General features: G+C 42.4%; 1 protein-coding gene across 2 annotated transcripts in view; it reads right to left on the bottom strand.

The window, feature by feature from the left end:
• The window catches only part of SLC35F3 (solute carrier family 35 member F3), a 161570-nt gene that overhangs the window by 36697 nt on the left and 111553 nt on the right, over positions 1-13320 (bottom strand). For both annotated transcript variants that reach the window (XM_054280027.1, XM_054280028.1), the window contains one exon: positions 8818-9142. In XM_054280027.1, the coding sequence (XP_054136002.1) occupies positions 8818-9142 (325 nt within the window). The remainder of the gene's footprint in view (positions 1-8817; positions 9143-13320) is intronic.

Genomic DNA, 13320 nt, shown 5'->3' with positions numbered 1-13320 from the left:
AGCAATGTACTACATGAAGGTTAATAATACTCTGTCGCTGAAGGGGCACTCAGGTGCTTGAAGGGACTTGAGATCCCTGAGGCTTAACAGCTGAGGGTGCTGGAAGAGATGGGAGATGCCATCCTTCACATAAGGCTTCCAGAGGCCCACTCCCCCAGTGGGAATCTGAATGTTTCGCTCAGGCAGGGGAAGGTTTTTGAAGATATGAAGGGAACATTGCAGCAGTCCCTAACTGCTTGTGAAATGAACAGCTTCAGTAAATGAGCAAACAGCTCCCAGCTCCAAGGAGAAGGGACACAATTTATAAATTAACAAACCAAAAGCAGCCAACACCAGCCCTAGGTGGGGAAGAGCTCGGTCAGCTGATATCTCAGTCAGAGACATGAGGAACAGGGAAGAGATGAGGCAGCCACAGGAGACTTTGTGTAGGCTTGCTTAGCCAAGAGACCCAAATGATATGGCAGTGACCATGAAGCCATAAAGTAAATGAGGCTCTTTTCTTTAAATTCGCTGAGTTGTAGCCCTGACCCCAAGGACTGGCAAACAAATCAACAGGAGGGTTTTTTACTTTTCTACAGCCAGGATGAAGAGACGCAGTCTTCACTGTCACCCAAAGCAGGTGAACAAGGTAATAAAACCATATGTTTTTGCCTTCCCCATGTTTGAATCAGATTCTCTGGAAAAAAAGCTGCTATTCGGAAAGCTATTTTAGCATTGTAAAACAAAAAATGCTCGTACATGAGTGTGTGAACACATACATGAACCTGTCTGCCCTTCAGCTCATACCTTAACATTATTTCCCTCCAAAAGTCCTTATGATGTTCACAGACAACATTATGTAGTTGTAGGGTTTTCCAGTTTATGATGCCCTGTTCATATATCTCCGTTGCTGCCAGCCTCCACCTTTGGCTATTTGTCCCTTTTTACCACTTACATCTTTGTCTAGCAAGCAATGGTGACCAGCTCCTGGAGACCTGGACTGAACAGGATCCTCAGCCAGGTACATGTGCATTTATATGAGGCTGCCTTTTCATACAAACACAAACAATCCTGGGAAATCTGGACACAGTCCATAACCACTAGGCAGCTGGACAAATAGGTTTTTTCCACTTCTGTAGTACTGTCGGCCTCCAACACTTCTCACTGTATCATCTGTCTTTATTGAGAGCTGTTAATTATAGCTACAAAGTCTGTTGCCATACATGCACTTTCCTTTTTTAAAGCAGCTTTAAAGGTAGATGCCTTCAAGGTATTTTGACACAGATCTAGGCTGGAAAATACAAAAACAGAATTCCTTATCACTTCTTCTTAGGTTTTGTAGTTATTTTTGTTGCAGCTGTAAACATTGTGGAGAATCTATCTAGGACAGTCCCCATTTAATGAGGTTGTGCACTGGGGGTCAGGGTACTTGGTGTGGTGACTAAGGTAAACAACATTCTGCAAAAAGGCCACCTGTGAAACCTTCTTCCACGTATGATGATTGGAAAAACAGCAAATCCATGCTCAGCTTCCTGCTTCTTCCTCTATGCAGTAAACATGATCTTATGCTCTTTTTCCAGTCCTTTTGTTTCCTTTGCCAGCCATAAAATACAGCTACTTTTCTGTCTGTGTGTGCAGGTCATGCCTGGAGGCAGGAGAGGGAGGAGGTGACCTGAGGTCCCTTCAGCCTGGTTTGCTTTTGTCCCAAGGTCTCAGAGAGTGCAGAGAGGTCAGATCATCTTGGGTGGGACCAGCAGAGGCAGATTGGCTCTTGAGCTCTCCTGAGAAAAGCCCTGCAGTGTGGGAGCTTAGCAGCTTGCTTAACTTACCACAGGCAGTGATAATGAAATGCAGTTTAACTACTGACCAGAGAGAGCATTTGGTGCTGCAAGACACAGCATTTTTTCCCAAGCAAAAGCCATTACATAAATACATAATTTCATAGCACATGCCCTGTCTGCAGGTAACAAGAACAATTATTTCTCCTTCTAGTCCTTGCCTCAAGCACTGTTACCTCATAGGAGGCAGATAATATAATTATTTTGAAGCATCTGTTCAAGCCACAGCAGAGGAGACAAAAGTAATGGAACAACAAGACAAAATTACAGGACATTACTTAATTCAATCATCCTTGGAATGATTTTGCAAACCAGGCTCAAGATTAAAGAATGTGGGTCTGTCCTGATCAGGCAGTAGCCAATTTTTATTCCCAATCAGCACTTCACTGAAGTCCAAAAGCCCAGAAGAGGCAATTCTGAAGAGATGAAGGCTCTTCAGATTAACGGAAAGCTTTTCACAGGACACAAATGTTTAGCTCTTTTCAGAACATCATGGTCTGAAAAACAAATGCAAACTCCAAGCATAATCTATGAGGTTAAATTAGAAAGGATTGGTGTCCTAAAGAAGGACCCATGATCATTTTCTCACAAAAGCTAAAACATCAGTTTTCAGAGACAGTGTTAGCTACCTGAATAGAAGGAATTAGCAAATTAGTCAAACAGAATTTTAAAAGAAATTTCTCAAAGGTATTTCCAGGAGGTTTAAAAAGGGAGGTAAGCATATAAATGCCACTTTATGTTCCTCACGATGCAGGCTTACCACTGTGAGAGCTACCTCCAGAGAAGATAGGACTGGGCCATTAATTTTGTGGCTTTCTGGCAGCCACTCACATCAAAAGCCTGATGCAGGTACCAAGCTCCACACCATGCACTTGAAGGGGAGAAAAACTATCACCTTCCCCATGGTCCAGGAGCAGTTTTTTAACCTTTTCAATGGAAGACATCAAAAGGAGCAGTATCTCAATTCTAGTTAGGTGCCTAAATCTGGGATGGTGGAGGGCTCCCACTAGCTGCCAGTTTGACCACAGCCTTTTCTCTTTCTCCTCACCCTTTCCTGCTGCTTACCTTACACACCTCACATTTGTGTTTCTGCTGTAGGTTTTGCTCTCCCTCTGAGTTCTGTAGGGAAACCAGACATTCAGCTCCAAGCTGGCAGTGCTGGAATATGCAGTGTGACACCGAGAAGCCAGCTGTGTCACATTTCCTCCCTAATCCGACCCTTGGTACTGTCTTCAGAAGAGTCTTATGTGAACACGAGGCTCCTCTAGAAAAACTCTGGAGCTGTTATTTTCTCAGGAACAGGCAGCCTGTAGAGCATATTTGTGAGAGCTGGCTGAGAAAATTTTTCAGGGGGCATAGAGACCAAGAGATCATGACATTAATTTTAATCACTCGAGAACACAAGTCTGCCCAAAGAAGCAGCTGAAACCACGACTCATGCAATCACCTGGCCATGGTACAGCACAGCTGTATTATGTCAAGGCAGCAGCAAGAAGCCACCTCCAGAACCCCTGTGGGGTGACAGCACACCAATCCCACCTCCCATGGGGACACACTTTCCTCTTCAGGAGGCAAGAAAAGCAGCTACTGCAGGTTTCATCAGGAAGTGGTAACAGAAGTTAACAACAGCATCACCCTGAGCTCTGTGGCTCGGGCTTCAGCTGAGCTAAGCCCAAATGGATGCTCCACGACCAAGCTAGATGCCCTACGGACAGCAGGCTGGACACTGGACACACATCCACCAGCACCACCACTACCACAAATGCCATGCTGCTCCAGCAGAAGGCTTCACTACTACTGCTGCTTGCTCTTTGTACAATATGGCCTTGTCTGCAGCCAGGACCTCTGGCAGAAAAGTGCATATTCACTGAAAACAGTCAGAGAAGTGATACAGTGCTCCATCAATAACATAACACCTCCAGCACCTCTCAGATATCTGCAGGAGAGATAAAGATGACTCTAAGTATCATAAACCTCTTGTAAAATATCCACATCTTCTTTTAATTAATTGCTTTGATACCAAGCACAACGGTGACAGATGACTGTAGACATCAAACTGAGCTCTTGCTGTAGACATCAAACTGATTTAATCTGGAGTTACTCCTAACTGGTCTCTGTCAAACTTGGGTAAGAATCAAATACTTTATCTTTTAATTTCAATTGTTTATTTTGTTTCTTGGTTGGTTTTTATTATTATTTTTATTTTCTCCAAGAAGCTAATGTGAACTTGAAATGTAAAGTGATTTTATTTTGAGAAGCACAAAGTAAATAGGTATTATTTTAAGGATGTTCTGAATTAGACAAATAGCGTTTATAAACTGAAGTTTTTTGAAAGAAAACATGCTTCATTGGGTGACATTTGCTAAAAACACTTGCATTTGTCATGTCTTGATGCCTCCACAGCTTATTTACGATTCTCTTAATGCTGTCTGCTCTGGTGGCGAAGCTCCCATCTAAGTAGTAATATAAATCAGCAGGATGCCAAAAGTTAACCACACTGCAACATTTTAATGGTGCTGGGAAAGAGAGCCTCACGAACACAAACCACTGAAAAATCGATAGTAAAACACCATCCAGTCATGCCAAATGGCTCTGACCTTCTTTCCCCTTTGCGCTTGCTCATGGCCAGGGGTTTGGTGAGCAGTGGGTTCTGTGCCTGCTGCAGAAAAGGAGGGCAGTATCCATGGTGCAGTGAATTGCACTTCATGTGAGTCAGGATCAAACTAATGGACTCAGCTCCTTGTACCGCTGCGGGTGATGGCTGGAGTCTCATCTTTTCCATCACAGCAGAAATACCTGGGAAACACATTTATAAACTGGCCCACATTCTCCTGGACCTCAAGTGAAGCTATGGCACTGAAACTCTGTGGCCCCTGAAGAACCAAATCTCAATTCTGAGCCCATGGGCATATAGATCAAAAGTGACTTTTATGAACTCAATATGTTGGTATATAAGAGTAAGTGAGATCTACTACGCTCATCCTCAACCATTGTTGCACCAGTATTTTGATTCAAAGACACAGCAATACTTCAGTGTTACCTGTAACCTTTTCTGTATTTTCAAAGAAAAATCTTCGAATTCTGAAGGATTAGTGGCAGATACTTTGGAGGCAATATAGAGACAAAACTCTGAATATTTGAACATGCTTTAGAATGTTCTGATAAAGAACATTCTAAAACATGTTCAAATATGGTTGCAGATCAGTGCAGGGGCTGCACTGTGATGATTCTTTCATTCACCCACACATCAGGTGCATTAAAGTTTTCAGAAGAGATTTAGGTTTTAGCTTCTGGTGTTTTCATTAATCCTAAATCTTTATGAAATAAAATGTCAATATCTAAATTACAAATAAATAAATAATCCAGCAAATCATTCTTGAAAGTCCTTTCCTTCTCAAAAAAGTCATTAGATAGGACTATACCATCCAAATAAACAAGCTTTCTGAGGTATTTTTCTAAAATGTGAACAAACCCCTCTATTATTCCTCCCAGCTGGAACACAGAGGGCGAATCTTTATAAAAGGCACGTTTTCTGCCTAGAGATACACAAAGCTAAGCAATATCTTGCAGAGATTTTAATTTAATCTTTCATGTAGCCAGGGAGTTTTAATCCCTAGTGCTTTTAATTTATGTTACGTCATAAATTAATAATGTAGGTATGATGGAGGATAGCTCATCAGATTAAATGTGTCATTTTATAAAGCAGTTTGGAAGCAAAAAGTATGAAGTACTCTTAAATGATGCATTGGGGGCACAAATCATTACATGTGTTATTTCTGGACTGGACAATGGTTGAAATGAATAATAATTTAGTTACAGTAATTTTATTTTAAGCTACTGAGTACTTGCACAAGAAGTAGGAGAGTGATGCTGGCATGCTCTTCCATGGCCTTCCAGAGCTCTCTGCATCACTTCCATGCATGCAGTCCGGTGCCATGACATCCTGGGAGGCAACCATGGGAGAAGTTCTCCCTGAGCAGTCTACACCTGGGCACAATGCTGGCAGCATTTGATGGAGCTGATCAGGGAGTGTAGAGCAGTTGGAAGTGAATGCATGAGTTCTGGTTTGCTGTGAAGAGTGACTCTCTCCCCACGGTGTGGACACACTGATAGTCTACTTCAGCTAAACCAGCAAGTTCCTTATCATGCAATATGGTTCAATCATGAGTCCTTAACACTTCACATTGTGGCTTAATACTCAAAATCTGATAAAGAAACTGAATAAACCTGCTCTAACATTCAATGTGTCGCTACAAAATTTTGGTGGCAAATTTACTACTATTATACATGCTATAAAAAGGGAAAAAAAGTCTGGTTTTCTCTCATAAACCAACTAAAAACTGGTTTATGTCCATGACAGGTATGTTCTGTGAGACTACAAAACATAAAAATTCATGTATTTACAGCATAGCATACATACTGGTATAATTCAACATGAAGTTAAAAACTGTAATAAACCATATAGTCTGTGCAAAGGGACTATACATCTATTCACTGTTACTACATTTTATGATCTCCCTTTTGTGTATTTTTCCTGGTGGTTGCTGTTTTTACATGCCCTCTGGCTGTACAGGGAGGTACCCAAAGCACATGTGCTGGCTCTAGTGTGAAAGTAGTTGCCTGTGTCAGCCCAGTCCTACTGAGGTGGATGGGCAGCTGTCCTGGGGGAGGTTTGCTGCCAAAAAACATTAGGTACTTGTGGATTTTAGCAGCCTGTGTAGGCAAGATCTGAGAACCCCTTCCTTTTCTACTTCACTGCTAAGGTGATTTAGATATCATATTTCCACCTTTTCCCACTATTGCCTTTTAATTTATCTTGTTCCAAATTCTTGCCAGAGAGCTCAGATAAGATGTAAAATATAGATGAAAGTAAAGGATAAAAGAAGTAGAAAGTGATTATGCCAGTTTCTTTACAGTTCTAGGTCAGAATTGTCTTCTTTTAACCACCCAGAAGTCTGTGAAATATCTCCCTACTGTGTCCAACCGTGCCTGGACTGCAAGTTTTCCTGAGGATGGTGATGCCTCATATGGAGCTGCAAAGTCCCTGTGCATCTCTTTATATATCTGCACACATATATAACATGGGAAAAAAGGAATAATTAGGAAGGGAGGCTGGACTGTAATGCTCAGGTTTACTGACATATACACACGTGACACCTCAGCTGTAATGGAGCAAGCAGGTGAGCAGTAAATAATTTCACAGTAACTCTTGGTGCAGCACCACCAAAAGGGCTCAGTGGAGACAGGGGACATGCTGAGGCAGACACTGTAAACATGGCAAGGAGGAGTCCTCCCTCCTTCCTGAAGGACTGGCTCCTCCAAAACAACAGGGAGCACAAGGAAATCAGAGGGCTGCAGTGACTTGCTCCAAACCACAGAACAAATCTGCAGCAAAGCTGGGAGCCACAGCTGCATCTCCAAAGGCACACATCTTCCCTGACACCCAGAAAAACCTCTCTAAGTTAACCCTGTTCAGTCTGCTTGTCAGACACACAAACACACACACTTTATGAAGCCTGGGCAAGCCTACTGCTAATGATGTCCCCCTGCATCCCAAACAGGCTGCAGGGCTGGCACCTGCTCTTCAATTCAGCCCTCATTTAATTAATAAAAGACATGAAACTACAAACTGTATCAATTTACTGCAGCAATGAGTACAGTGCTCTGGGTTTTTAACCCCAGGGATTTGGCAAACCACAACAGCTCACCCCAGAATTCAGCGGTATTTAAAGCATTATCTGAGAGCAGCTGGGAAGAAAAATACTTAAAACCAATGAAATGAAAAGGTATTTGCTTTTAGGCTAGCATTTGTTGCTGGTTTTAGATTGAGCTGTAGCTTTCTGGAACCTCCATATTCCTCTTATCTCTGTATTTGCTGTGAACAAATACAACCTGAAGACTAAAGCTCAGGAAACATGACACTTATGAAAATGCCTTTAGAACTTCTGGATCCTGCCCTAGAACCTGCAGTGAATGGTCATATCCATTATCTGCAGCCCCCACATTATTTAAAAGATGAAGACACTGTAATGATGGCTACGCAGTAAAATATCTTAACCCCAGTCATCGGAGGCAGAGCATTTCCTGAGTAACCTGGTTTCTTAGATTTTTCTTGTAGTAAGTTTCCACCTTGCTGCCGCACAGCTGGGAGCTGAGAAATGCGTACTTCTTACTGTTTACTTTTCTGAGCTACTTCATTAGAAGTCTATGAGCCCCACTGTGTAACAGAAGGGGAAAAGGTTGTTCACATCCTTCCACGTATCAGGGAAGCTCTCTGACATGGGACATCTTGATGGCTGAGTCATCCCATCTGTCCCAGGCACCTCTCAGGCCAAAATGAGCAGAGCAGAGCAGAGCTGAGGGAGCGCTCAGGGAGAGGCAGTCCTTCAAGCAGCCCGAGCATCCTCAGCCTCTCCTGGAGGCACTCAGGGCACTCAGGGCTCAGGCTCTGCGGGTTTGGCTCGCTGTGAAGACAAGGTGTGCTGAAGACAAAGTGCTGCCTTTGGTTATGACTGCGCTTCCTCCCGGAAATAAACATAACAGCTCAAGTTTAACTGGGATCAGAGCTTGGCCTTTGATGTCAAGGGCGTAGTGCCAGGAAAATACTGCAGGACTTTTTACTCAGCTATTCAAGGCTCTGCTCTGGTCCTCAGCTTGGAAAAGAAAAGCTTACTTAGCTTACTCAGAGACTGACACAGAAGTCAGCCATGGGTAGGGGAAAGAGATATTAATTAAAAAAATATGCTTGCAGAAAACTCTGGATAAATAATTGCAGAAAATGCAGACTTGCATTACATGACTTGCATATGCACTTGGATATTATATTAGGAATAATAACAGCACCTAACACTGGACACACAATGAACTCAGACCATCCTTTAACAAACCTGGAGAGGAAAGCAAACACAAGTTTGATGTAAATGACTGATTTGAACAAAATGTCTGTGAAATGCAGAGCAGCATGCAAGAGCCACGGGATTAAAAACAAAAGCTCCCATACCTGTATCTTTGCTTTGGAGACTGCTTTTCAGCTGACTTAAAAACATGTCCCAGATAATACAAAGGAAAGAATAAAAAGTTCCAGTTTGTTGCAAACCACGTTAGAGTGAAGGGTGCATCGAATTTCTTAAAGGTCAGTTTTGCTAGCTGGGTTGAGCCCGACCAAGAGGAGCAAACACCCAGGACCACGGCCACACCCCAGAAAATCTTCTTGAGTTGCGTCACGGAACATTTCCAGCAGCAGCGGCTCACCCTTCCACCGCCTTCTGCCCCAGCTTGCATCTGCGCTTCGGCTGGGGCCGGAGACTCCCGGGAGCGCTCATCCCCTGAGGAGAAGAAAACACATGCCTTACTAAGGAAATCCATCCTGCATTTTAGTTTTCAAACCTTAGGCCCGTCTGAAGTCAGGTGCAAAGGAACCCACCGGATCTTGCCATGAAATGTCCTTTGTTTTTAGATCATTGCAAAGCCTCTGGTTGAACCGAGGCATAATTAGAAGGCAAATAACAATTATCGCCTCTAGATTTAGAAGCCTTGGGTAAAATGGAAGTGAAAATTACATGTTGCTTTGATGTACATAGAAAGGCTTAACACACCACTTAAGCTTGTGCTGTTAGGATGTGTAAATGAATGAAAAATGTGGTATTGAGTTTGATAAAGCAGCAAAGGGAAAAACAACACTTGAAATTGTTATTGTCTCGGAAAATGCAGAAATGGCCAGTTTATGGAATATGGTGTTTTTTAAAAGAGAAGGAGGGCAACATACTTAATCTTGAAGTTAAGCAAAATCATGGCAACATAAATAGCATGATTAATACTGAATTGGATCACCAGGCACTTCAGTGATCCCTGGAAGAGCAGGTCTCCTGTGGCTGTGGCCAGATAGCAAAAGCTAGATCAAACCACATGCTGCCCTGAAGTCCATCTCTGACCAGGCAAGCCTAACTTTTTTTAGTTTGAATCATGCACAAAGACTGGACTGGAGTTTTGCCCCATTATAACTAAGCTTAGCATGCTGCTGGAAAATTTTCACCTAAAAACCTTGCCCCTTCAACCCTCAAACATGAATTGTTATAGCCCTGCTATCCTACAGCTGTCAGTCGATAATGTATCCAGCTTGTGAAGGAATAAGGAAGGGTTAGCTGGTTGAGTTCCAGAGAGATCAAAACATGCTGGCAGACCTCAGCAGCAGGCCACTGCCTTCAGGGCCTTCTACCTGCCTTTCCTAAATTCACCCCAGTCAACATCTGCTGGAGTTGTCAGTCACCCACACACAACACTCAGCAGGGATTTCTCTAAGACTGCTGACTCAAGTTTAGTTGGTCTATTCACCTAAAGCAGGAATTAACAGTAGTTCATATTGAAATCCAGGAATCTAAAATTTCAAAACTGTCCAGAACTTACTGCATGCATTGAAAAGTGGAAACATGTAAGTAAAGCCAGGAAAATGAGAGACCATATAATTTCCAAACATTTATAGATATTCAAGGCTGAGAGGTCCACATAAAAAAATAAAAAAAAATCCTTCCTTATCCTGGTGTGAATTCATATGTGGAATGGAAAATCTTATTTCAAGCTAACCTGAATTTGTATTTATATCACCTAATACATTATGAAAGAAAATGTTTCTTTCTATGGAAACAACTATTTAGTTATTTTCCTACAGATAAGAAATGCATCATCTGAGCTAAAAGTTCCATTAGGTTGCCTGGTAAAGCTGTATTTTATAAGAAGGAGGATTGTGGCTTCTGTTTGACGACCTGATATCTAACAAGAATGTACAGCGGCAAAGATATAAACATCTTTTTGTGTGGCTTCCAGAGATCTGATCTCTCCACTTATTTCAGCTTTCAACAGAAGATTGTGTGGGCACCCTCCTACATAACAAGAGATGCACCAGCAAGCCAATGAATTGTCCAAAGTTAATATGCCCTTGTATTAAACACATAATGGAAGGGTTACAAGCCACCTGCCAAAAGTTTGAATTGAAAAACAGACTGCCTGTGAACGCTCAGCTCATTCAAAATAATTCTAAAACATTTTCTTAATAATACATTGCTTGTAACTAATGCTTCTTGCCTCACTTGCTGCACAGACCAGTGCCAGGGTTCAGATCATACTAAACAAGGGTAGACTCATTTCCTTTACCTTCACCATGTAATGGGCATTTGCCAACTCCCTCTTTGCTGTCCACCACACAGGTCCTAGAATGATCACCAAATTTTTCCTTTCCACTCAAGATTTTCTTCTGGGCATTGTCACTGCAACACCAAACACTTCACACACCCTAACAAACTCCATCATCCTTCTTCCCTTTGACCACCGGGTTTCCGCACACAGAAAAAACAAATTCAGGAAGCCAGCATGCCAAATGAGAGATTAAGAGGAGTTTGTGCCTCTGTATCAACGCAATTTCACTCAGAGTTTATGTTCTTGAAACTGCTTGGAGATGTAGACAAAAATGGTCCTCCTTCTTGAGACAGCCAGTAGGGTATCTGCAATTCACATCTTTCTGCAGTTACTTCCCAGGGAAACAGGAAACCAGGATTTAAACCACTCCTGCTGAAGATATTCAACATTAGGGAACGTGCCTAAAGTCACTAGGATATATGAGATTTTAAGACGAGTGGGCGCTCTGAATCACAACACTGGAGTGATGTTGTTCTTTCCCTAAAATGAGAATCAATCACCACTGTCTGATGCACCAGACACCCAACATCTGGTAACACAGTGCTGACAGCCCAGTACAGACACTGGGGTGAAGATCTTTCCCCCATGAAGGGCTGAAGCCACCTGCCAGGTCCCCACTGTGCTGTGCACGTACACAAGAGTCAGCAGTTCATCTAGACAGCTTGCAGGAACATCACTGCCTTCCACTCTGTTCCACGGCAATTGCTCCCTAAAGCTGAAGTTACTGATGTTTTCTCTGCTACACAGGCAAAATTACTTATCCAGGTATCTTTAATTTTGTGTTAAACACACCAACAGAAACATTTGGTTTCAGCAATAGACAATTCAGCATGTATAACTTCTAAAATGAACTTGCACCTGAAAGGTTAACTTTGTAGGGATGTTCATTATTTTGATGCATCTACAGAGTGGAGGGACTAAAAACTTATCCAAGGCACAATGGAGTTCATGATGATAGGGGTAAAAATCACTGTCTGATGATTAACAGCTACAAGCTGAGATTTGTAATATCTGTCAGTATCTGTAGTATCTGTCAGTGAAACTTTATTGTGTCCTCATGATTGCTTGTGCTGCTGGAAGTTAGATGCCAAATGGGCACAGACTTTTCCAGTGGATGCACCACTGACCTGAAGGATACCTGTGACATAATCTGCCCCCTAAAACCAGATTTTCTTTGGAGAGGGCGGACCCTACAGATGACATAAAATTATGTGGTCTCATCCTCTCATTTACTGTGGAGGGCTCTTGCCTGCCAGCTGGAAAACACAAAATCCAGAGCTGTAGTTTGCCTTGTCTAGTCCCTGTGTCTCTCCTGGGGATATTTTCCTCACCCAAACCACAGGTGCACAGATGGGGTGACACTAAATCCACACGTTGCTGAAAAGCTTCTCTCTGTCTAACACTGCACAAGAGTCAGCTGGCAACAGAATGCACATGAATTTAAAGATGGTAAAATGTTGTTTTAGAATCAATGAGGCAGGACATTGAAGAATTTTAGTTCTGCAGACTTTTAATGGGTTTTTTCCATTGCTTCCTGCAGCAAACTGCTCTGTATGCTGCTGTATCCCTCAAAAGACAAATTAAGATACTGAGGTAGAGGAAAAATGCCTATCTTCCTTTCACTCATTTTGGTTTTTCATTGTTCCTCTTGCTTATGCATTTTCCTTTCTCATAAATCTCAAATGGAACTATTCCTCCTCCCTCCCTTTCAGTCCAACCTCTGTCCCATGGCATTCAGAAACAAAGGAAGGAAATAATCTCCAAAGCTACTGTCAATGCCATTAGCCTCAGAAAACAGATGTCCTTCTGTTTCTTCTATTATGGCTAAGACCCCCCTCAGGTGGCTTTGGACACCTGCAGCAAGGGCCATCTACACCCAAGCTATTTACTCCACAGACCCAGCCAAAGGCCATGAAGCAAAGGAGGCATGGAAAAGCACTAAACCTTTAAACCATCAAAGGTAACACTGTTAAATAGGCTGTCCAGGCCTCTTCTAAAGTCTGTACAAGAGTCTTAAGACTCCTGTGCACAGGTAGACAGCTATGGACCTACTGTAGGACCACACTGTACCTAAATGTGTGTATTAAAAATACAATACTGATAAAAAGCAAGGGTGGCATTCATCTTCTTAGTTTGAGACATCTGCCATGCCGACTTGTGTATCTGAGACAGTGATTTACACTTTCTGCATAGTTAGTAGACAGAAAAGAGACATTTCCATAGCACGATTTATCTCCTCCTAAAGTGGATGATTAAAACGAGCCAGATGAATCACTCTCTCTGAGTACTTGTTTCTCTCCACCAGCTCCAAACA

The sequence above is a fragment of the Melozone crissalis genome, unplaced genomic scaffold (genome assembly GCF_028551555.1).
Source record: "Melozone crissalis strain CALT ecotype California unplaced genomic scaffold, PUWL_Pcris_2 ptg000027l_1, whole genome shotgun sequence".
Taxonomy (NCBI): Eukaryota; Metazoa; Chordata; class Aves; order Passeriformes; family Passerellidae; genus Melozone; species Melozone crissalis.
The sequence above is the reverse complement of the archived record's forward strand: the minus strand, read 5'-3'. Positions and strand labels throughout refer to the sequence as shown.